The sequence below is a fragment of the Saccharomycopsis crataegensis genome (assembly GCF_037102585.1).
Source record: "Saccharomycopsis crataegensis DNA, jcf7180000000072, whole genome shotgun sequence".
Taxonomy (NCBI): Eukaryota; Fungi; Ascomycota; class Saccharomycetes; order Ascoideales; family Saccharomycopsidaceae; genus Saccharomycopsis; species Saccharomycopsis crataegensis.
Window position 1 is genome coordinate 206,908 of NW_027043819.1, and position 25,384 is coordinate 232,291.

General features: G+C 36.9%; 7 protein-coding genes across 7 annotated transcripts; 2 read left to right on the forward strand and 5 right to left on the reverse strand. All coding sequences in view use genetic code 12, as the record gives it.

Annotated features, from left to right (window-relative positions):
• Positions 1-176: 176 nt before the first annotated feature.
• On the forward strand, positions 177-6,872 carry BLM10 (proteasome activator BLM10; the record flags this gene model as incomplete). The annotated part of the gene is made up of 1 exon (XM_064993691.1): positions 177-6,872. The coding sequence occupies one exon, from the start codon at positions 177-179 to the stop codon at positions 6,870-6,872; it is 6,696 nt and encodes a 2,231-aa protein (XP_064849763.1).
• Positions 6,873-10,729: 3,857 nt separating this feature from the next.
• Positions 10,730-13,309, reverse strand: NIP1 (translation initiation factor eIF3 core subunit c; the record flags this gene model as incomplete). The annotated part of the gene is made up of 1 exon (XM_064993692.1): positions 10,730-13,309. The coding sequence occupies one exon, from the start codon at positions 13,307-13,309 to the stop codon at positions 10,730-10,732; it is 2,580 nt and encodes an 859-aa protein (XP_064849764.1).
• Positions 13,310-13,651: 342 nt separating this feature from the next.
• Positions 13,652-14,479, reverse strand: DASC09_000900 (uncharacterized protein; the record flags this gene model as incomplete). Its single annotated transcript, XM_064993693.1, has 1 exon — positions 13,652-14,479. The coding sequence occupies one exon, from the start codon at positions 14,477-14,479 to the stop codon at positions 13,652-13,654; it is 828 nt and encodes a 275-aa protein (XP_064849765.1).
• Positions 14,480-14,834: 355 nt separating this feature from the next.
• DASC09_000910 (EF-hand domain-containing protein) lies at positions 14,835-16,067 on the reverse strand (the record flags this gene model as incomplete). Its single annotated transcript, XM_064993694.1, has 2 exons — positions 14,835-15,968; positions 16,035-16,067. 2 exons carry the CDS (start codon positions 16,065-16,067, stop codon positions 14,835-14,837), a joined length of 1,167 nt encoding a protein of 388 aa, XP_064849766.1.
• A 1,007-nt stretch (positions 16,068-17,074) lies between these two features.
• On the reverse strand, positions 17,075-17,938 carry DASC09_000920 (uncharacterized protein; the record flags this gene model as incomplete). The annotated part of the gene is made up of 1 exon (XM_064993695.1): positions 17,075-17,938. One exon carries the CDS (start codon positions 17,936-17,938, stop codon positions 17,075-17,077), a length of 864 nt encoding a protein of 287 aa, XP_064849767.1.
• A 1,034-nt stretch (positions 17,939-18,972) lies between these two features.
• On the reverse strand, positions 18,973-20,505 carry DASC09_000930 (uncharacterized protein; the record flags this gene model as incomplete). Its single annotated transcript, XM_064993696.1, has 1 exon — positions 18,973-20,505. The coding sequence occupies one exon, from the start codon at positions 20,503-20,505 to the stop codon at positions 18,973-18,975; it is 1,533 nt and encodes a 510-aa protein (XP_064849768.1).
• A 1,428-nt stretch (positions 20,506-21,933) lies between these two features.
• Positions 21,934-23,685, forward strand: DASC09_000940 (uncharacterized protein; the record flags this gene model as incomplete). Its single annotated transcript, XM_064993697.1, has 1 exon — positions 21,934-23,685. One exon carries the CDS (start codon positions 21,934-21,936, stop codon positions 23,683-23,685), a length of 1,752 nt encoding a protein of 583 aa, XP_064849769.1.
• Positions 23,686-25,384: the final 1,699 nt, after the last annotated feature.

Genomic DNA, 25,384 nt, shown 5'->3' on the forward strand with positions numbered 1-25,384 from the left:
ATAAGTTAATGAGGGGTTTTTTTTTATTGTGGCAAATACCAAAAACTCTGGCATTACACAAAGCAAAATAAAATAAGATAAAATAGCGTTATATCAATTTTTCAAGTTCCATTTTACCCCTGTCCAGGTGTGTTATCATTTCTAATTGAAACGTGAATACTAATTATTCACCTGAAATGTCAGCGCCAAACAATCGTATGGGCAACCCAAATCTTAGGGCCCCGACGCCCGTGAGGCCTTCACCTATTAAATTATCTAACAGTGGGGCAAACTTAGCAAGAAATGTGTTCTATTCATCTTTATCATCTAGTATCGCTACTTCAAGATCTGCCACCCCGTTGACCCCTCAGCCTAATCCTGTCGAGCAAACGAGGTTAGAATATTACAACTTAGATGTGCCAAATACTACAAAGCTTGATGAGCTATATGATCCACAATCAAGATTTTTTGGCCGTGTTAAACCACGTACTTTGGAGTTACAAGAAGCTCTTCCGTATGAAACAGAGTTGCCGTTAGATCAATCGAGGTATTTGAGCCATATTATCAGTCATTTGTATGCTGCCATAAAATCCTTGGATATCAATGGTGTTATAAGCGTTTCTCCAAAAGATTTGGAGAAAGTTAGGTCTGCAGTTCTCAAGAAGATGACCAATGGCAATGATTCGTCAGATGATAATATTATTGGTCATGATCTGGAGTATGAAGATCATCAGGATGATGATGATGATGATGATGATGATGACGAAGAAGACGACGACGACGATGATGACGTCGACGAACAAGAAAGTGATGAAGAGGAGGAAGAACTAGGTGAAGATATAGAAGACGATATGAGTGGCGTTGTATCCGGTGGCATTAACAGTGCAAGCACCTCATCAAGTCATCCAGACTCTTCTATCGTAGTTAGCGTTCGCCATTGGACTAAAGAATTATATACTTGGATTAAAATGAAAAACGACATGCCCTTTGATTTAAGAATCTCTTTATCAAAAGTATATTACAACCTTTGCTTAGTCGCTGGTCAAGGATTCCTGATTTCTGTTTTTGTTAAAATGTTTGCCTTATTAACGAAGTACGAACCTGATGTCTTGAAAAAGAGAGGCTTAAATTTGGATTACAGGCCTTTATTTAAACTACTCGATGTGTACTTTCCACATGCTCATACTGTGGAAGGTTCTGTTGTTCCACAAAAGAAGCATCTTGTCAAATTGGGGATGTATTCAAACTACTTTTTCCTGGATGAGGACTTTGATGAAATTTTCAATCTCGTGGGTAGCAGATTTTCATTGAATACTGCTTCTCTAGCTTTAACTTCAATGTGCTGCTTGTTGCCATTGAGTAATCCTAGGCTTGTGGACGTCACTCCCTCCCTTTTCCACATTTGGACGATTGTCACTAATGTCAAAGGTATGGACTCCCCTATCACCGAAACTATGGGAACTGGATTTGCTAGGATATTATCAGAACATGTTAACGATCCAGATGTTTTATGTAAATTTGGAAAATATGGCTTTTTGAATGCAGATCAATTATTATTTGTATTTTCCAAATTATTGAACTCCTTTGATATCCAATCTCGAAAATTTGGTTCTTCCGCTTCTAGCCACAGTTACGCTGGATACGCAAATATTATTGTTTTCAGTATGAATGGCGAGTTGGCATTAGAACCAGATGGCGGTGTATTTTTCCATTTGGAAACTTTGCTCAACAGTATGGAGACTTATTTGCATCCTTCTAACACGGGAGTTTGGTCTGTGACTTGTACGAAATTCATACAGCTTTTGATCTACTTATTCCGCAAAAGACATATTCTAGAGAGCGACCCAGACGAGCATTTATACAATCTTCCAGAACAGAATAAGTTGAGCCCATTTTGTGTGAAAAGGTTTGTGAAAATATTGCTACCGAAAGTCATGCTTGGTATCCAATCAAAGAGCACTGCGGTGGTGAATATCAATTGTGAAGCGCTCAATATGCTTTGTTCTTTGGCACCAGAGTTGGTTTTGAATGTGATTTTATTGGATATTTACGAATCATTACAAACTGTTATCACTAATCATAGATTGACAGTGGTGTTAAAGATCTTAACAAGGATTTCAAAATATTTTTTGACGCAGAAGATTTTCCGGTGTCATGTCACCAGGATCTTGGGACTTTTACTCCCAGGAATAGATTCAAATGATTTAGACAAAACCTTTTTGACCTTGAATGTCATAAGCTCTTTCGCCAGCTTCTTACCCTTTTATGACTTATCAAGGCAATGCGAGGATGATGATGTACTTGTTGATAGTGGCTTAGCATTTGAAGCTACTCAAAGTCACTTGGCGTTTCTAGAGGAAAAGGTTTATAACAACATGAAAATTGAAGATGAGGACCAGGAATTTTTCCAACTTGATGACGAATATGAAAAGAAAGTTCTTATTTCCTCTTCGACGTTATTTGAAGATTTTCTAAGTATGTTCACTTATAAAGTGTTCACTTTGTTAGAAAACTTATCTGACCAATCAAACGTGCAATCCAATTCTGAGCTCAATTTAGAAACTTCTTTACCAAGAACCTTTTTGCTCCTATTCGAATCTATGGCTGATGATTATTTTTGCTCTATTGCTACTAAGTTTTTGAATTTTATAAATGAAAATCTTCATTATGATTCAATTGATCTTACAGCACAAATTATAGGTTCTATTGTTAAACATGATCCAAAAGGCCAAACCCCTCAATTCATGGAGCTTGTTTTGGATAAAATAAATGACGAGCTTGAAAATGGAAGTGCAGGTAAAGTTAGAAGCACTGAAATTCTACATCGCGATAAACCTCTATACTGTTTATTGACCCTTCTAGGTGAAATAGTACGCTATGCAGGTTCCAATGTGCTCAGTTACAGTTATAGATTATCAAATCTTTCTAGGCTTCTTCTTAGAGAGGTCAAAGGGCCAATTATTTTCCCTGCCACCTTCTTTGTCACCCAATTGTTGAAATCTTTGACAACCATTAGATTAGAAGAACAGAGGCTAGTTAGTCCATCATATGTGGAAAAAAACGGAATAACTGAAACATGTTGGGGAGGTTTCTATGACAGACCAGAAAGATTCAATGCAGAAAATTTGAAATTTGGGTGGCATATCCCAAATAAAAAGGAAGTTGAATTTGCAGTTCACTTCTTTTCAGAACATGTTCAAGAATGTTTCACAAATTTAGATAAATTGATGAGAGATGCGAATAAGAGAGGCATGGATACTGATAGTAAAGCTACAGAGGAAGATGATATTACGGAGGAAGTTGAACAGACAGACAACTCTAGTCCGGATTTATTAGATTTTACCGATAATTTCAGAAAGAATTTGTTTTACTTGAGTCACTCCACTTCAGGAATTGCATACTTGTTAGATCCTGCATATGAGGATATAACTAAGGCTACTACAGGAAATCACAAATTAAACGCTCAATTACTTGATAAGCGTTTAAGATCGTTGAACTTTTCTCAAAGATCTCTCAATATCACTGGAAATGCTGGCAACCCATCTGCTACTGCTGGCGATGATCATAGCGCTATCAATACTGATGTAGCAAATACTGAAGCCACAACCCCTTGTTTGTATTCTAACAGTGATCAAAATGCCGAAAAATCCCACGATCTTGGTCCAAAGGAGCCCTTCATTGAATCCGATGAATCAATTGCTTTAAGTAGGGCTGATTCTGGCGTCAACTTAGCAAATATGGTCCCAATTGATATGTCTAGGGAATCTTCAGAAAATAATGTGGATATGTTGTCTTTGTCCGGAGTAAGAAGCCCAGAGCTAGATAATGATGTTACCAATCCTGCCATTACCTCGAGAGCTCAAAAGATTTATACATGTTCTTATTTCTTCGGCAACACCAAGGAGGAAAGACACAAAAATGATTTATACAGACGTGTTCACGCGTTATATAGAAGAATTGGCGAGAAACTTCATGATGTATGCATGTTTTTACTTCAGTACTATCCGAATGATGTGAAATTGTTCAAAGTTTTTTTGCATACCGTTGAAACTTGGTTCTGCGATTATGGCGCCGAAAACTCACTCAAATCATTTGATGATAATCACATCTCATATAAGTATATGAGACTGATACAAGGATCTTTTTGTATTAGAAAGCCTTTCACCAGAATTACCATTGGTGCTCGTGTTGAGAGGTATCATCGTCAAAGAATGTTAATGCATGCCAGCAGCAGATTCCAAAGCAAATTGGATGAAACTCTTTTGGGTGATCTTATAAAGTTGTCTTTGTCTCTTTATTCTTCTATCTCTGCATCTGCGCAGTTGACCTTGAAAGCGGTAATGAAAAAAAGTATTGGATCATATGCTTTGTTGATTAACACTGTATTTGAGAATTTAAGTAATGTTCTTTTAGACAATGATTATAAGAGAATCAAGAGTGCGTTAAACGTGTTTAGTGTCACAAAGCTCAAAAATAGAATCAGCAGTGATTATAAGAATCTTGTTAAATATGTCAAATTTTTACTACGTTGTATGGAGGTTGATGATGAAAAGACTAGTAGCATTGCTAAGCTTCTCTATGGGAAATTGGCCAAAAATATCAAGGTTCCATCAACCATATGTATATTTAATGAGGATTCAATGGATGTCATAAGGCCAGCAGATTCACTTGTCGATATTGATATAAAGTTACTCAAGACAGCCAAAGAGAATAAAAGGGCTACTTCTATTCACTTCTTGAGGCAATTGCAAAAATTGATTCTAGGTGAAGAGTCGAAAAGCGATAAATCATGGCAAGTTTCATTGATAAACATAGAATTATTGGTCCGCTTACAATCAAGTTTTTCGATGAATACCAACTCAGAAATATTTGAATTGTTTATGAACAGCGCAGCCAAGAGCCATCCAAGTATTTGCCACATGGGCATTTATGGGGCTCTCAAATCGTTCACAAAAATAATGAAGCTCTCAAATTGTTCGTATGATTTGAAGAAGCTTTTAGACCCTTGGTGCTATTCAGACAGGTTTGAAATTATTAGTACCGACTCCAAATCCAATGGCAATTTCACGGATAAATTTTTTAATGAATTGCAAAAGACAGAAGATGCAGATTATTATTTTGACACGAAGATATTCAGAGGATGGTTGTTCTGGGGGAAAGATATGGTGGTTGCGAAGAACCAAAAAGAGCAGGTGTTGAAATTCAACAATAATGATAAAAAGTTGTTTAGCGGCGTGGATTCTCACATCACAAAAGAATGGTTCCGAAGTATCGTAAAGCTTATTATTGAAGATAATGAGGAAGGATCCAGATTTCAAGGAAACAACATTCAGTTCATGAACATGTTGATTGTATTAATTTACAACAAGTATTTGACGAATATAACCATAGAAGATATGATTACAGTGCTTGGGGAAAGTTATGTTCATGATGAAAAGAGTACGCATATTATCACATGTGAAGCTTTATGTAGCTTCTTGTTAGCAGCGAAATACACTCCAGCTGCAAAAGATTTAAGGGTTCAAGAATATGTGATTAAAACAATTGCTACATGCTTCAGAGACTTATCGCCAGATACTAAGTCAATTTGGAAAATTTTCTCATTTTGGATTGTATCATATACTGACACTAGAAGATATGATTCATTAGTTAACGAAATCTTCAATTATGAGACAGCTCTTACAGAAAGCAGTCCATTCAAACAAGCAACACGCTTATCTTGCTTAAAAGTTTATTTGACCAGCGTCACTTGGAAATATAGAGACGCCGATAAACTTATTGAAAGCATGTTACAATTAATGTTCCATCCATATCAAACAGTTCGTGATCAGGTTGCGGCGACAATTACTGTGGCTCTTTACTGTGGCTTCAATGAGTCCTACCCAGACTGTGATTCATTTGTGAAAGCCAATTCATTGTATGGCTCATTGGGTTTAATTCCATTTCAAATTTCTGAAAATGTGATTCTCAACTTAAGACAAGCGTTTGCAGCGGTTGAAAGCTTTAGAAACAAGATTAACGAGGGTGATAATGCTCAAGAAACCTTGAAAACTCCATATATTTATGGTGCCAGGACTCTTATTGTGTTGATTACAAGTATGTTTAGAACCAATGCTTGTGTTGGTTTTGTTGATCTCATCCCCGAACTTATATCACCATTTTTACTAAATCTTGAGCATATGAGAGATGTTTGTAAACTCGCTAATATCAGTCCTAGCTCTGTGTATTTGATCTTAGCGAGAATTCCTTTCAGAATTGAAAACATCAAAACAATTGTGGACTTGATTCTACATAATGGTGGTGTTGTGGATCCCTCATGGCACCAGCGCTTAACCCTTCTTTCATTTACGGAGATTTTCTACTTCCGTCAATTGTTACTTTTGAATTCTGACCAAAGAAAGGCATTGTTTTCTTACGTCTCGGAATTATTGTTTAACAGAAATTTAGAGGTTAGAGAAGCTGCTTCTAAGGCATTATCTGGTATGGTACACTGCTCACCAACCAAGGAAAGGGAGGATATGATCCACTATTACATTGGTGAATATGCGAAAATCTTGCAGAAGTACAAAAAGTTATCTAGAAAGCAAAAGAAGACACAGAAGAAGTTTTCTCAAGCCGATAGTGTTACTCTTCACGGTGCTTCTCTTGGCTTGGGTGCGTTGATTTCCGCTTTTCCATATCTCTCTCCTCCGCCTTCTTGGTTCCCTGACGTCTTAGGTTTGTTGGCCAATAATTCATATGGTATTTCAGGAGTTGTTGATAAAACCTCGAAGGGTATTTTGAGCAATTTCAAAAAGACTAGACAAGATACATGGCACATAGATAGCAAAGTATTCACTGAGGAGCAGTTGGAAGATTTGGAAGGTGTTTTGAGAGAAAGTTACTTTGTTTGAAGAGAAAATAAATAAAGAAATACATACTTCTTATGAACTATTTTTCAATATGATTTTTCAACATGATTTTTCAATTTGATTTTTTTTTTTTTTCCATTTTTTTAAATATATTTCTAAAGTTCAGATCAAGAAAAAACGTTGTTAATGTACGGTAGGAGCTTCGCGACTTGTCTTATTTGTTTATGGACAGTTCACCAGCTCTGGAAACCACCAGTTGTATGTCATTTTGTACGATGGAGGATATCAATATCGACGAATCACCCCAATTAACTGATGGCTCCAATGTAACCCAGCAACCATTCTCATCAAATGAAAAAATTCACCATCATCTCTCAAAACATCCAAAAACTAAATTTGGATAATACTAAGATCATCAGCATAACAAATGAGCATGGAATATCCATGTTCCAGTATCTAAATCTTAATGGGAACTTTCTCTTTAACTATTAGAATAAGAAACTTTACAAAAATACACAAACTTCAGCGATTATTATTCATGACCATATTAAGGTCATTTCTCATTCCTTGTTGTTAGTTGGCATACAAGAGGAATTACAAAGACAAATTACAGATGTTATTATAGAACTATCAAATGACAGCTGGCTATGGCTAATCAATATTTGCAACCCATCCGCCAATTATAAGAAACAAATCTTATTACAGGATCAGCTCTCTGTTCGTCTTCGCACACAATTTACAAATCTTAAAGAGCGTCAAAGGAGCATGAACATCAACATATTATTAGAGGGTGATTTCAACAATTATATTATCCAAAGGGACCTCCAGAACTATCGCAGACAAGAAGAAATGATAGCTAAATCAATGAAATTCCTCATTAAGAGTTTTGCATTGACAGACATTTTTCTCAAACGTAAGAATCACAGCATCAAGAAATACTGGACAAATAGATCAACTACCACAGACGGGAACCGTCTCTTGTATCGCTTTTATCTCAGCCAGTCTATGCTTAAAGATGAAAAAAATTATGCGATATACATGTCTCCAGCAAGCTCAACAAACCAATAACAATGGAAGAATTAAAAAAATCCGTCAATGCATCCAACATAAATTCATGCCCAGGAATGGATGGTGTTCCTTACATAGTATACCAAATGCTTTTTCCTCAAATTAAGAATTCATTGCTTAATGAATTTAATTCAATCATGACAACTTCAGAGCTCCCCTACCATTATAGAACGGTGAAATTCACCATCATTCCCAAACCTCACAAAGACCATTCGCTAATCACCATTTATTGACCAATTGCGTTGATAAATACCAACCTTAGGCTTTTTGCCGGTATTATCAATGCAAGACTAGTGAATTTCTTAGGAAAAATGATAGGACAGAATCAAACTGGATTTATCACCTGGCCACCACTCCTTCACCAACATCACCATATTTACCGATCCGCTCTTAACTCTGATCTATCTCACCAAAGAGGCACCCCTAGACCAAACACAAAACTGAGAATCAAATTTTGATTTTGAACTTTCAGAAGGCCTTCGATCAACTTTCACACAAGTATTTGAAAGTACTTTTCCAGTATATGAATTTTGGGAAAGTGGAAAAAACCATCATGAACATCTTCTCAAAAACATTAGGGATAATCTCCGTTAATAAAATCGCTGATCTAGTCTTCAAATTAAGAAATGGCACTTTACAAGGTAACCTATTATCCCCCACCTTGTTTTTTATGGCTCTTGAACCTCTTTTGAGATCGTTCCAAAACAACCTAAAAGGCTTCACTACCCCTTTTCCACGAAAGTACTTAGCCTTTGCTGATGATGTTACAGTACTCTTGAAAAACGACAATGATTTCAAAAGAGCGATTGAATGGATTCTGAAATTTAAGAAAATAAGTGGTTCACTAATAAGCCACCAGAAATCCAAGTTGATCATAACCACCTCACACCTCTTACGTCAAACGCATATATAACCTGAAACTACCACAAAACAGTTCAGGATCAAGTATTTAGAAGTTGAAATGGGTTACCGACATCAAATATGACCGGATACTCTTGATAAAAACCGCAACACAAAATATTTTATGACCAACATGTATTCTTTACCAATTTCAAGCCAAATAACAGGTTATAACGCCTATATTTACTCAAAACTATATTATCATGAGATACATCGACCAATGGATTCATATCACATCGCAATATTGGAAAAATCGATTTTAAAGCAATTTCAAAAAAAGGCCAAGCTCACATTGGCAATCTTGAAGACAAGTCTCCAGAAGGGTGGTTATGGAGTGCTTGACATCGCCGCCCAACCCCGTTATAGAAAGGCCAAGATAGTGCAAGGGTTGTATACTAACTCTGATAACGACTATTATCGTCTCCTCAGATATAAGTTACAACTAGGAGTCAATCACCTCATCAAAAAATACATACAAAAAAAAAAGGAGAAAGACTGCCAGAAGAATACAAGAAAACACAACACTGGTGGAGAATAATGTTGGGTGATGTTATTGAGCTCAACAACGAAAAAGGCCCATTTATTGTGCAATTAACCAACCTTCCGATGCTTACTATTGTTGAAAAGCAAGACTTTACTGCTTGGTCTCAATTATTATCAAAACCGATTTCTTAAACCAAAACTTTGGAGCCATTTAACATTAGAATAGAAGAGTTAGAAATGTCTATCACCAAGGGAATACTAACAAGGTTCCAACCAGAAATTCCCAAGCTGGTTATGGAGTTTCAGCATAAACAAGGAAGTAAAAGAACCAGAGCGAAAATTGATCAAAATAGATTATCGCTGACATTAACAAGTATCACGAACATCAAAAAACAACAAAAACAGCAATTCTGGAGTAGGCTCGCCAACTACCAACACTCAAGCCCTGGCTACTATGTGGATATTGCGTGCACATAACCATCGCTGATAATCATCAACATGAATCAAAAGAAGAACAAGATAAAATTAAAATGACCCACTTCCTCATTAAATGCACTTTATCAGTACATTTATGGCCACTATTGAATATCCCAGTTGAGTTAAAATGGAAAAATATGATTGCCTCAATCCATGCTAAGCCAAAAATGAAAAAGATCGACTGCTATTTATGCTATCAGCGCAAACGTTCCCGACTTAGAAGCCAAAATCTGGTTAATTGGAACACATCAGTTAACAATTTGGTTTTTATTATTACTTCAAGAAACTGACCAGTTGATCAACACAAAAAGAAGAGAAAAAAAAAATTATCAAAATAAAATTAATCAAAAAAGTAACAAAAATATTTTCTAAATATCATTATTTTCAATATTTTTATCAACTAAAAGGGGTTTTCACCAAAATAAAATTGGTTTTCCATATCATAATAATGAGCAAAGCTCATGAGATTTTTAAATAGATATCTAATTATAAATTTAGTAATACATCGAAATTTGATTGGAAATTTTTTTTTTGTAAAATCCATGTGCAAATAGATATACAATAATGCTTTCTGTTGACAAATATGTATAACATGAGATAAAAATGGGAAAAAACATCTAGAACGCCGTGGTGCTCTCAAAAGGAAAGACTGTATCTCTGGAAAGATGAAGTGAATCTTAATCTTAAACAGCAGCCAGTCAAACTGGTCGAGTCATACAATATTTTGGTGCTAACGAATAAACAGATATGAAAATTGGTGGCAAATAGTGTAGGTAAAAAAAAAAAGGATGAAGAGAAAAAGAAAAAGTTAATTAACATGAAGAAACAAAACCAAGTGCACTATGAATTGTCATGAGCAAATATCGTGAGCCATCCCATATAGCAAAAAAATAAATAAATAAATAAAATAATATATATATATATCAGTAAGGCATCATCATCATCATCATCAATAACAACATGCAATTCGATTATTTATTGTTTCTTTTTTGTCTTCTATTGTTCCCTTTATTATCCATACCATTCAACGCACCAGCAATGATACCTGAATTAGAGGAGCTGATTTTGAAGTTTTGACTGTGGTGGTTACGGGAGGTGTTACCATTAGACCCATGGGATTGGGAATTGAACCCGGTGGATTGCTGCTGGTGACCCCCGGCAGCCAAACGTTCGTTCTTTTCTGCCAATTGACCGACTTTTTCAGCCAACACCAATGCCAATTCTTGAGGTTTATTCAATTCATGGCCATGGATAAAGTAGACTGAAGAGGTCTTTTGGTCCAAAGCAGCCAAGATCTCTTCTTTGAAAATCATCTTGGATAAGACAGCAGACACTTTAGATTCTTTCAATTCAAAGATTTCTGCCAATTTGCCAATGGATAACTTGGTGTAATAGTTTCTAAATTGGAACAAGTAAGTTCTCAACCCTTCGATTTGTAATTTTTCTTCAATCATCTTCTTGATTGCGTCACCATTGACAAATAACTTCCAAATATCCACGGATTTGATGTAATTGGTAGCCTTTTTCCAGTCACCCATTTGTAAACTCTTGGCGGCGTACATAATGTAATCCTTGGTGTTTTCAGGAGGACCTTGGAAGAATTGTCTTTCATGGAACTCAAGAGCACGTCTGAAAGATTTAGTGGACGCCTTCTTATTGTAGTTGTTATTACCGGTTTGTGCGGCTTGAGGAATTTCAATCAAGAGTGAAGAAGTCAAAAACACAGCTTCCAATAACTCCAAGTTGATATGCATGTGGAATGGTAACAATCTTTGTCTGTCAGCAGCAACACTGGTTGTGGATGATTGTTGATTGTATCTTTGAACACCTTGACCCAACAATTCTTTTTGTCTGCTAGAGGTGGCGATTTCTTGCAAAGTTTGGAAAGCTTCATCAATCAAGCCAACCTTGAAAGCACATAACCCAAGTTGGACCAAAGTTCTGTTAAACAAGACTTGCATGGCTGGCTCACAAGAGTGGATGGTAGATTGCAAGTGTGACATTAACAACATATCTCTGGCCTTGAAGTATTGGTTATTGAAAGCATAGTAGTAGATATGACAAAGCATTGCCTTCTTTCTGTAGACAGAGTTGGATTGACGGTATAGCACTGAACACAAAGTATTAACTAATCCATCGGCATATTCCTTATCATAAGTGGAAGTGGATTTGACGACAAAAGATTCTTGTCCATCTTTCAAAGCATTCCAAGCGGTCTTTTCATTGAAGTTGATCAATTGGATTGGCTTGAAGTAAACATGGTCAATTCTTCTCAAGATAATTCTGAACAATTGATCGTTCGATGGATTGGTCAATTGATCAGCACTGGACAAAGATTCAACGTATAATTGGGCTCTCAAGATCAAGTTGTACATTTGAGATTCGTCTCTCAATCTAACAATGTAATCACTCGAGTGTGGGTCAATAACTAACAAAGATCTGGTTAATTCATCGTCCAATCTTTCGACAAATGATGCAATAGAACCTAATACTTCCACGATACCATCTTTGTTAGCTTGTGGTTCGTTTTCAAAATCGAGACCAGCTTCACCATTTTCAGTAACTCTGTATTTGTCATGATTGTCTTCCAAAATGGTCAATAAAGCAGAAATATTTTTTTCGGCATTCTTCCATTGATCAATTGGCATGTAGTTGGCGTTCATACTGAGATCAAATCTGGTTGGAATCAATAAAAAGTAAATTGAGATAAATTGGAATGGAGACTCAGCAAATTGCAACAATTTTTCCAAAGTGGCAACTTGTTCGTAACGGTCAACGTTCTTCTTACCACGGTTTTCAATGACGGTACGTAAAGTAGCAGCAATATCAAGTTCTTCTTCATCGGCAGCGGCAGAGCGGCCAGCTGGGGCGACGGCAGGCACTGTGGCAGATTTTTGCATATCTTCTGGACTTTCACGGAATCTTTTTATCAAATCTTCAAAGTCTCTGGATGATCTCTTAACTCTCTGTTTAATAGAATTGAAGGCCTTGGAAGTAACGGCATTCATTTTAGTGTTTTCCTTGCTGACAAGAATGATAACATCTTCCAATTCTGCCAAAGTCTTGATGTAGAAAGTTGGGGTTGGAATATTTTGTTGTTGGGATCTGATCAACAACTTGTTCAATTTGTCGAATTCTTTGGAAACGGTGAGCCAGTCATCAAAATCGGCAGCGTTGTCGATTTCATTGGCACTGTTTTTCATTTCTTCTAATAATTTGTCCTTGGCTGATTTGACCACTTTCTTGTTATCGTCGTCAGATTCGGATTCGGTTTCGTCATCAGAATCTGGAATATTGGAACCCTTCAAGAAATAAGCTGCGCTTCTTTGAGGAGTTTCGGTCTTCAAGAACTTGTTACGACCGGTTGGCTCATCATCATCTTCGTCTGATTCGTCTTCGTCCATGTCATCATCCAAGTCGTCGTCTTCTTCACTTGAAGATTCCATCTGTTCATCTTCAGAAGAGCTAAGCAATTCTTCTTCTTCGGAACTGAGCAATTCCTCGTCTGACTCGGAGTCAGATAAACTAGCAGCAAAGAAACGAGAACTCATGACGCTATTTTTGCCTCTTACTTATTAATAAGGATCTGGTTAATTTGCTTTGGAATATGGTAATAATAATGTTTCTTTCAACTTTTTTCTGTGTTGGAAAAAAAAAAAATTTTCAGGTGCGTGCGTCGGGTAAGTTGTGCTCTTCTTTCTCCCCCAAGCTGGTGTTCTTTGATCTGTGTGTGGTGGGTGGTATAAATCCCTCCATTTTACAATATTGAATAGAAAATAGAGATCGATTTTATTGAACGAATTAAGAATCATTAGAATAGTAATAAAAATAAAAATGAAAAAAGGGGGGAGAGGGTCAAAAACACAGAGAGGGAAAAAAAATGCATGGGTCGTCTATTTTTCAAGACTTTCTTTGATCAATCTTGATAACTGTTCAAACTTGATGTTTTCGCTACTGATGATTGAGTTATGGGCATTTGTAGAAACATGCTTTTGTTCTTCTTCGTCGTCGTTCTTGATGAGGTGGGCGTCGTGGTTAATCAACACATGGTCACCGTTTATCTTGAAGAATTTCTTTGATTCAATGAATTTACCAAAGTCCGCTTCGTTCAAGTTCAAGTAGCTTTGCAACAATTGGGAGCTGATCTTGGACTTTATTTGCGAGTTGTTGTTGGAGTACCCTTTGTAGACCACGTTGAAGATCAAATTTCTGATGTTGCTGTCGAAAGAGTCGGCCAAGTAGGAATCGTAAACCAAATCCTGATAGGAATCATCGGTTTTCAACAAACTCCAGAACTTGGTAAACTTAGCAGAGGTCAACAACACGTACAATTCCTTCAATTTGTTAACATAGCTGCAGAATTGGATTATTGACGAATCTTCTGATGAAAGATCTTTGAATTTTGTTACATCGGCTAACACGTAAACTGGCAACAAATGTAAGTATAATTCAAAGTCAATGTTGTAGAAATTGCAAAGCCCTAACAATAATATGTTTATAGTGGCTTCTTCTCTTTCATCGTTGAGGGATTCCGAAGACAATTCGTACAATTTCAAAAGGGCCAAATTGGCATTAACGTCGCTGAAATTTTGTTCGCATTGGACCTTCAAGTAGTCTTCCAAGTCCTTGATCACGGAGACATCGTATCTTTTCAAACTGTTCAAGATATCATTGATATCGGAAGGTCTTTGGACAGGAACAGAAACTAAAGTGTTATCCATCTTTGTTAGGTTATTATTGATGAAGAATGTGAAGATAGTGGCACTGGGAGAGCCCTTTTGGATTGATGATTTTGATTTTTTTTTGGAGGATTTTTTTTTTTTCTCTTGCATCTGCAGTTGCCCGGCAACAAACTTTCACCCATCGCAGGAAGAATATATGATCATCGATGGGTGATTGTTGGGAATAATATTAATGTTTAGGAAAAAGAATAATTGCAAAAGATTGCTTACGAGTATTTTGGTCTATTCGTTGGTGAATAAGAAAAGAAGCGTCTATAATTTGTTGGATGAAATAATTAAGAGAACAGTTAGTGCTTCCAACAAATAATGTCTTTTTAAGTATACATATACCATATCATTGGAACCCCAAGATCTCTTGGATATACTTGTCAAATGGGAACACTGCCACCCCGGTTTCTTGCAGATCGTACTTCTTGAAAGAGTTTGTACATCTTAGCAACCAAATCAAACTCTCCACGTAGCTGTCAAACTTCAAGTAGATCCCGCCTCCTGAATGACTGAATTTCTGGAACACAAATAATACGGTATCCGTTGGCAATCTGTAGCCAAAGCTTTTCAAAGTCTCTTGGTACTCACTAAAGGTGATAGTGTTACTCTTGTCCTTGTCATAGATCCCAAACACCGTTCTCCAATGGCTGATATAGTTCCACAAATGATAAAACTCTCTGAAATCAATGGTTCCCGAGCCGTCTTTATCGAACAACTTTATCATGAGCTTGACCGTCGATGGTTGGAACTGGGTCTTGTCGGTATTAAACAATGCCATCGATAATTCGTTCTCAGTTAGCGCCCCAGTTCGGTTGCGGTCGACCTTATTGAACAAATCACGTAGTCTAACTTCTATTCTCTCGGCTTCTGAAGTGCTTTGGGCTTCCAAAGGATTAGGTTGACGAATCTCATTTGGTGGCGATTGTTGATGCTGGAATTGGTAATTATTAGACATCATAGGATCGGTGAACTGAGGTGCCAACGAAGAAGCACCTGTTAGTTGTTGTTGTTGTTGTGGTTGTATCATTGGCATTGATTGATGTTGTTGTGGCCGAGGAACAGGTGCTTGTTGTTGCTGATACTGGTGTGATTGAGAAGGCATTCTGTTTTGTTGGGGAGATGGGGCATACTGTTGTTGTGGGATATGTTGCTGTTGCTGTTGTTGAGGCATTCGTTGTGGTTGTTGAGGCATTCGTTGTGGTTGTTGAGGCATTCGCTGTGATTGTTGTTGTTGTTGTGGTACAGCAGGCACTTGTTGCTGATGGCCAGAGTATTGTGGTCGTTGGCCAGGGTATGTCTGCTGTGATTGTAGTTGTTGTGGTTGATTATGAGACATCATTCCTCCTCCTCCATAACCCGGGGGAGGTTTTCTTTGACTCCTCTGTTTCGGTTGTTGTTGTTGTTGTTGTTGTTGTTGTTGATGGCCGTGTTGTTGAGCCTGACTGGCCCTACCAAAGGCCTCCTTTGGGGTAGGGAATGTCTGAATGATATTGGTTAGTCACATTGATTTCCAAGAGAATTCGATAAATTGCAAGACGATACCTACCACAAGATCGTCTAAGGGTCTCCTGTGTGACATCTAATAACACACTAAGATCTCCTAGTTGCTGTTGTTGTCTCAAAAACAACTGTCTTCTTCTTGTTCCCAACTCAACCAGGAAAGAAAAAACAAAAAAAAATTGAGAGGAGGGCTTTCCGATGCGGCAGGTGACTACTAATCCCACTTCCAGTACGGTGCTACCATGGATCGTCGTTGGTCCTTCTTTTGAGTGGGTTGTTCATTTGAACAGCCCAGTTGTATATTATTATTATATTATTTCATACACATCACAACCCATTCAGTGGATTGCAATAACGCATGCATTTTTCAGTTTTTCCTTTTTTTTTTTCAATTTCCTTTTTATAATTTTTTTCTTTTCTCTTTTTCTCTTTCTTCCTCCTTCTTCTCTCAAGTTTCTAATTGTTATTCGTGAGACGCTTTACTAGCAATTCCTGATTTCTATTAACATTTTCTAGTTTTCCATTCTTTTCGTTGCTTCCAAGGAATCTCCAGTCAGTATAGTTCAAACCATGCTTCTAGCAAGGAACAAAAACGCAATACTGAATAAAACAAAAATAAAAATAAAAAATAAAAGAGTCCCAGAAATGAAATCAAAAAAAAAAAAAATCCAAAGAACCTGCTTCATAAATCTCAAAACATAACCCCAAAACAAATGTTTCACTTTGTAAGCAAAAAATAAAAACACAAAAGACAGTAGTATCATCATAATAAATCACAAACGAACTCGAACAGAGCACAAACACCGTTGGCAAAGTAAATGCACAAAATAAAACCAAAGAAACATCAAAAATTAAAAAAAAAAAAAGATATCATCTCTATCCAGCATCATTATCGTTATCCAAACAAAAACATACAAAAAGTAAAACCGATAGTAAAATAGGCAAGGAAACACAAACTTCATGTAGCATCACAGGCATATAATCATCAGAGAAAAGAAAAAAGATACACTTCAAAGTTAAACACTTCAAAGCAATACAACACAACCACAAGCCTTAAATTTGACATTTCCATTTACTATTCATTAGCTACTTTTGTGGTTGTGCTTGAGAATGATAGCCAACGTTGCTACCATGGGGATTACTACCAGGGTACATTGGATAAGGGCCTTGATGTGCAGGGACTGTCTGGTATGGCAAGTACCCAATTGGAGGAGGGTAAGAATTAAAGAATTGGGGATTAGTAGTATGAAGTTGGTTTTGTGGAGGAGGAATCACTGGGTGATGTTGGTAATTTGGAGGCCCTGGAGGATATTGATAATAATTTGATGGGGCAGCAGGATGATGTGGAGCACAAGGAGGAGCACCAGATTGACCTTGATACTGCAAAAAAGGCTGAGAAATAGGGTAGACGTGTTCCTGACGAGGAGAAGCGTTCACTGAGGCGCCTGCATTATTAGATTCAAATAACTGGTTCATTGTTAGCTTAGTACCTGCCAACAAGCCACTGGAAGAATTTGAAGACTTAGAGGAGCTGAAAGAAGGCTTTGGCAAATCGCTGATCTTGGGTTGTGAGGTATGGAATGACGAGCCAGCATAAGAGGCAGAGCCAGTAGTGCCATTTGAGTCACTATGGTCACCATCACTATCAGGGACTTGGTTATTGCGGTTGTTGTTGTTGTTGTTGTTGTTATTGTTGTTGTTGTTATTGTTGTTGTTGTTATTGCGCCTCTTTGAGCTCTTTCCATTAGTGTCCTGATGGTTTGACTTTGAGCGGCGGTTTCCTGAGGAGTTGTTGTTGTTGTTGTTGTTATTCCTTGATTTCGGTCCACTGTTGTTATTGTTATTATTATTGCTGTTCGATTTCTTTTTCTGGTGGGGTTTGTTATTAGAGCTTTTGGAGGTCCCGCCAAAATTGACAGGCTGGCCATTTGGAAGGATAGGCACACTCATTGTTGAGTTGATTGAATAATTAACGGTGGGATTGATTCAAAGATTGCTTTTAGGAGTTTAGGAGGCTCGGGGGAAAAGAAAACCACGCACGATGTAATTAAAGGTTGTTTTCTTTTTATAGACGATCAGAGATATTTAACAGAGTATTTGTACAAAAACACTTTATTATCTCAACAAATAAGGGATCTTGTTGCTTGTGATGGTCTAATCCAAGTATTCGTTTACTTGCTCTTTATCAACAAACTCATTTTTATCTTCGCCGCCCAAATTTGGAAAAAAAAAAAAAAAAAGTGCGGTTATGTGGCACCGGCGGTTGAACCATGGATAAGTAGTTGGCAGTATAAGCACTACAGTACCTTTTTTATTACAAATTCAGTTCAAACAATTAGAAAAGATAAAGAAAATGGGAGTTTCAACTTAGCTAAGATTGTAAAATAGCATACCTTTGCATAAGGGTTGCTTTTGCAACAATGAATAAAAAAATGGGAAAAAGAAATCTAAGAATATAATAACGGTTGGAAGAAAGCTAAAAAAAAAAAGAAAACCAAATAAATAGAATAAAGAATCCCCAAAAGAAAGCACGGCGAAATGAAATAATGATGAAGTAAAAGCAAAAAGATTGAAAAGATGAATTAGCAAAACGGCGAAAAAGGAAATGGATGAGTTTTGCTAAAATAGGTAGGGTATAGTATAATTGGAAAGCAAGTGGACTTTTTTTTTTATTGAGCAAAGAGAAATTGGAAAGTAAAGGAATACAGCATAATTCGAAAAAAAAACCTCGCCTGAATGAATCATCAATATTGAGACTCTAAGGATCGGGGAAAATATTGCTCTAGGAAATACTATAGATATGGGATGAGGTTGATGTAGTTGGAGTTATAATGTAGTGAATGGTGTTTGGGGAAATAGGCTTCAAAATAATCTATAATTAGTATCTCAACTTAAAGCAAAATCTCAACTCGAAAAGGCAAAATTCAAAAAAAATAACAAAAACAAAAGTGATCTTATAGAGATAACTTTCTTTTTTTTTAATCTTAATTTTCTCTAATAATTTCCATGGACACTGGGGATAAACATCTATGGATATTCGACTCACTCTTCATTCTCTTTGCAGTTGCCGGCTGGGGAATTCTTTTGACGAATGCTTCTGTGACATATTCATTAGCGAAGTTTAACTTTTTAGAACAGACGTTAGAGTTTATGGCAGTAGAAGAAACTGAGTTGGTTAAAGATGGTGTTGAGTATGAATGTTTAATGGCGGTGATGCCACCAAAGTAGTTGGAAAGTTTTGGGTCAGGGAAGTCTGAAAAATTGACAGATTGTGGGGTAAGTGGGGTCACTGGAGTAGAAGGAATAGTGTGTGCATCCAGATCTTCATTATAAAGAGAGCTTCTGGAAGATACTTGGGAATTAATGGTAGCTGGCGATGATGGGATAGGGATATTATCTTTAGATGGGTTGAGATATGAAGAAATTTGATGGACTCTTCTCTTGGAGAAGTTTTTGAGAGACCGAGTGGAAGGAGATTTGGATCTCAAGTTTGTCTTCATGTACGGCTTGATAGGTTCATTGATCAGATCGACTTTGATGGCCGATTTATTCAAAGATAATAAGCTGTCACAAGAGTTTCTGCAGTTGGACATTTCTTTCTCGGAACTGGAAATCGAGGTATCAGCCGTACTTTCTGCGGAGTTCAAGGAGGCACTGGAAATCTTAGAGACAAGATGTTTATCATCACTGATGTCACTGGTGCTTGGCTCACATCCGAGTTCCAATTCATTATTATCCAAAGAAATGGCGTCAAATAATCCATTAATAAAAGATGCGGCATCCTGGTTGACATCATTATCAACCTGAGGAGGTGGACAAAGGATAGCAGTACTCATCATCTTTATTTCTTCCGAAATCAGGATATCTTGTTTGGAAGCATAACTCTCTTCATGTTCATGGTGATGCTCTTCTTGTTCGTCTTCTTCTTCTTCTTCTTTTTCTTCTTCTTCTCCTTGTTCTTTTTCTTCAAGGTTGCTATTGTTGGGAAGGTGATTTTTTACTATGAACAATTCATCTTCAAGATCAGAGACCCTTTCAGTTAACTGAGAGATTCTGGTGACCAATATCTGATTTTCACTTTCTTTTAACTTGAGTTTCTCTAACAATTGGAAGTTTGCCTCTTCGTAGGTACGATGTAAGTTATCAGTATTGGAACCAATTATGGATTCAACACCCTTGAAGCTTCTATCTGTGGAGGTACTAGTTCTTCTATTTTGTAAGCTTGTTGGCTCATTAATCAAAGAACTTCTCTCTACCGGGAAGCTGGAGGTCATTACTGAAGACCCGCAACTATCATTGTCAAAACTTTGTTTCCTGGCAGATCTTTCCAATTGTTCAGTTAATTCGGTGATCTTGTTATTCAAGTTGTTGATTTCCTTGTCTTTGGAACCTATCTGTTGGGCCATTTCCGCCACTGTTTTCGTTGTTGATGTTGGCAGTAACAGTCCAGTATAGGAAGAGCCGGAGACGGCATCACTAGGATGAGTATTCCAGTTCTTAAGCTTTTTCAATATCATTATTTGCAACAATAATAAATTAATAAAAACGATGGTGATGGATGTTAACGGTGTGGTTGAAAAATATGGGAAGGAATGAATGAAGGTCCCAGGGAAATTTAGCAAACAAATCAATAAAAATAAATAAATAAAACGAATGTGTGTGAAATATATGTTTATTCAATTTTCTGTTGACAAAGAGTGTGCATTTGGAAACACCCAAAGCAAAAAACGAACGACGGTGGTATTATATGGGTACTATTATAACGAACGATACTGGGCTTGCTGTTGAAGAGAAGAAAGAAGGAGAAATAAGAAAAAAAAAAAAAAAAGGATGAAATTTTCTGTTGCTCAGCTTTAATTATTGATCCATCCATACTGTAGTTTCACAATATTAATACTCACTGCAATCAATGAAAATTTTATGGTTCATGCAACCACGCACCTGTATGCAGGACATGCGCATCGGATTGAAAAAAAGAAAAAAAAATGTTTGGTGCAAGGCGCGTTTTATTACTTGTGTATGCGTAGCCTTGCATTGCGTTGTTATGACACGTGAGTCACGTGGAAGTGCACTTGTCGGCAGGTAATATTCCGGAGCTTATTCCATATTATTATAGATACACTATAATTATTATACTATAGTCAAATAGGTATTCGAGTGTAAACTGAGATACTCACAATGGTTGGTCTTAGTAATGTATAGAGAATGTGCAATCCAACAAATGTAAATACCTCCAGCATCAATATTATTACATTTAATATAGCCGGGAAATGAGCCAATCAATGAATAATATAAGGTAATTGTGGTCCAATTCACATATATTATAAAAGGACCTTCTGCATTATTGATATTTATTTATCATACATGGCATCTAAAGATACCACCAACATCAATCATCCATTTATCGTTGACCTACTAGAGGTGGTGAGCTTCCAATGGGAAATGCTCTAAGCTTCCAATGGGAAATGCTCTAAGCCTCCGACGCTACCCACAGCTGGTTGGGTTTGCCGATTTTTTTTTCTCTTTGCTGCACGGTGAACACCAATTTATATTTATATTTCCAACATTGCAATATAATAATTCACGATCATTGGAAAGAACCCGTACTTATATTCCATAAAAATATATCATGAGATAAATTTTCTCACTTTCATTACCGAGGTTCAATAAATCAAAAAGGCTCGCGTTTCGGCATTTGAATTGTCGCTAATATTGGCAATCCATGAACTGGCACATATCACTGGATGTCCGAAATTAGTGCCTCGTCCGATCTCCAACATTCCATGGTAGCAATGGACCTTCTACAATTTATCCATAATTCACATTATTATAAGACCAGCCACTATACCATTAAATTCTATTGTAGATACAATTAAAGGAAACACATTCTTTATTATTATTATCACCATTGTTGGCAATTGATTAGAAGGATAGTTCTATCCACAATGAAAAACTCCTTGGTAGTACTCCAGGTACTTTTGCTTCTTGCAAATCTATCACAGGCATTTACAAGATACGATAGTTTACAAAGCAATTACGCCCCTTCTTACGTGTCCTGTCCTAGTGACAAAGATGATTATACAAGAAAGGCGTCAAATCTCAGCGATTCAGAACAAAGTTGGCTCGAAAAAAGAACCGCCAAATCCCAACCAGCTCTTTATGAGTTCTTGAAATACAAAACGAATCTCAGTGAGTCTGAATATAAAGACTTGATCCCATTGAACTCGACCAATACCAATGAGAGTATCAAAGTGGCATTAAGTTTCTCTGGTGGTGGTTCTAGAGCGATGTTGTGTGGTGCGGGGCAAATCGCTGCCCTCGATAATCGTGTCACCAATGCCACCGAACACGGTCTCGGAGGCTTGCTACAAGCTTCAACGTATTTGGCTGGTTTATCTGGTGGGAACTGGATGGTTGGAACAATGGTGTTTAACCAATTTCAATCGATCCAAGATATTCTTAATGGTGGGAAGATTTGGGACTTGGAAGTCCCATTCTACGAATCTGGGACTATCGCCCATCATCTTCGAGCAAGCTACTACGCTTGGAAAGACTGGATTTACCAAGTTGGCACAAAACAAGAATCGGGGTTCAGTGTGTCTATGGTTGATATCTGGGCAAGAGCTTTGAGTACCAGATTCTTTGATAATGACGATGCCGCTAACAACAGCACCTTCTCCTCACTCAGAGATATGGATACTTTTGCCAACGCCGAAATGCCATTTCCTATTTCTGTTTCCCAAATTAAATATGATTCTAATGAATTGACCATCGCTAACTCGACAATTGTTGAATCGAACCCATTTGAATTTGGCAGTTGGGATGCCGATGCCAATACTTTTGTCGACATGAAGTATGTTGGAACCAGTCTCGTTGATGGGAAACCAGTCGACAGTACACAATGCGTGGAAAAATTTGACAATGGTGGGTTCCTCATGGCGGTATCATCTAATATCTGGAGTATGGGATTGAGTTCTGTTAAAGAAGATATAGAGAAAATCGGCATTTTGTACGATATGTTCAAAAGAGCGTTCACATCAATTGAAGAAAACATGCTTGATGCTGGGATTTTGCAACCTAATCCATTCTTTTTGACCACTTGGGCCTCAAATTTTGCGTTCAAAAACCGTCAAACTTTGGGACTCGTTGATGGTGGTCAAGATTTGCAAAACCTTCCAATGGAACCATTGTTGGTAGAACAAAGAGGTGTCGACGTCATCTTGGCCTACGATAATAGTGGCGATACTGACGATAACTGGCCTAACGCTACTGCTTTGACCGCCACTTATCATCGTCAGTTCTATGCCAATGGGGCCAATGCTCCAATGCCTCCTCTTCCTAGTGAATCAGAAATGGTTTCGCAAGGATACAACAAGAAGCCTGTTTTCTTAGGTTGTGATTCTAGCAAATTGACCAACTTGAGTAGCGTTCCTCCTTTGATTGTTTACAATCCAAATAGAGCCTATTCATTGAATAGTAACTATACTACCATGAAGATGGCTTACAACGAGACTTTGAAGAGACAAATGGTACAAAATGGGTTCGAAGTGGCATCGATGAGAAACCTTACTGAGGATACCGAGTTTAGCACCTGTATTGGGTGTGCGATTATCAGACGGAAACAAGAACGGTTGGGAATTGAACAAAGTGAACAGTGTCAAAAATGTTTTTCTCGTTATTGCTGGGAACAGTCATGATCAATCATATCTGATTTTTTTTTGTTAATTATCTGATTCTTTTTTTTATTTTTTTTCTTTGCTGTTTTGTTATTATATTTATGTTCACTTCTTGAAGCTTTGAGAGCTTATTGTTTTATTACTGTCATATTGGCTACAAATTAATAATATGTTATTTTAATAGCTGTCAATGTAAGATCTATTATTTATCAGTTATCGTTTTTTGTTTGTTATTGTTGTTATTATTTATGTATTTATTTTTATGATTTATGTATTTATTTATTTATATTTTTTTTTATTATTATTTTCATATATTTGTATATTATTTATTTACTATTTACTATTTACTATTTACTATTTACTATTTACTATTTACTATTTACTATTTACTATTTACTATTTACTATTTACTATTTACTATTTACTTTTCCCTATTTACTATCTGTTGTTTATTTACGATTTATTATTGTTTACGTTTTACCGCTTTTGTCTGCAACGAAAATTTTTCCCGTAAAACCAAAAAAAAAAGAATGAAAAAAAAAAAAAAAATTCTTCCAGTTGGGCCGGTCGAGATACGACATGTTCTAGATCTCTCTGTTGTCCATCAGTGATTCTCAATCTTCTCGTAGTATTTGGTAAGGAGTTTCTATGTTTTGGACTGCTATTTACTTTGGTAGTTTAAAGCTTCTTGAGGTTTCTGTACACACAGGATATGCTTACGCTTACCAATATATCATACAACACAGTGTGTTACCGTATTATTCCATACGTGTGGATCTCCTCAGTACGACTGCAGTACCTGTAGACAAAATACCCTGTCTCTCTCTTTTTTTGAAACGCGAGTATTCCGGTGGGTGGGTGGTGCCTTACCTCATGAAAATACCTGAAATTGTACTGAACAACGTTTTGCTAATAATAATCACTACTGATCAAAAGTTAATCATTTTGTAATGCGTGGCTGGTGATAGATAGATGAATATCCCTGAAACCAAATTACTAGTATGCCTGTGCGCCCATCGTAAATCATTTGGTTATTCATTGGGTGACACGTAACAAAGCACAAATCTCTTGCTATTTCTTCTTTGGGCAAAACGACAATAAATCGGCTTCGTGACGTGTCGAATGTAATTATTGCTTCAAATGGAATCACCGGGATTACTAAAATTTATTTCAAGTTTCAATGCATGTACACAGGCACCCGAAATATTAATTAAAATAATTAGTGGGAGCCGCCTACATTGTGTGGTTCACGATCCTTGACAACACAAGCGTCTACTTATCTCGTTGTTAGGGAATTGTTTCAGATATTCCTTCAGTCATTGTTATTTTCCTCAATTTAGCAACGTTAATACAATTTTGCTTATAAGCATAGACTACGATCGCTGTTGATGTATGTGCGCAGCGGAAAACAAACCTATTTTACTCAATATATAGCAAGAAGTGGCAAGTGGATACATTGTTGTTATTACTGTTATTGGAATAGGGAATTTTCTTTATTATCAAACCTGCTGTTGTATTTAATAAAGAGAATTGCTGGCGGCGGTGTATGCTCCTCCAAACCTAATCTTCCAAGGAGCCTGTCAGCGAAACTCAAAATATCCTCTATGATAATCGGGACATTAACATCACAAGAAAAACCTGTTTTTGTATAATATAGAACAGCTTGAAAATGGCTGCTCATTAAGCGCTGAACTCCGTATTCAAACAAGTAGTTACTAAT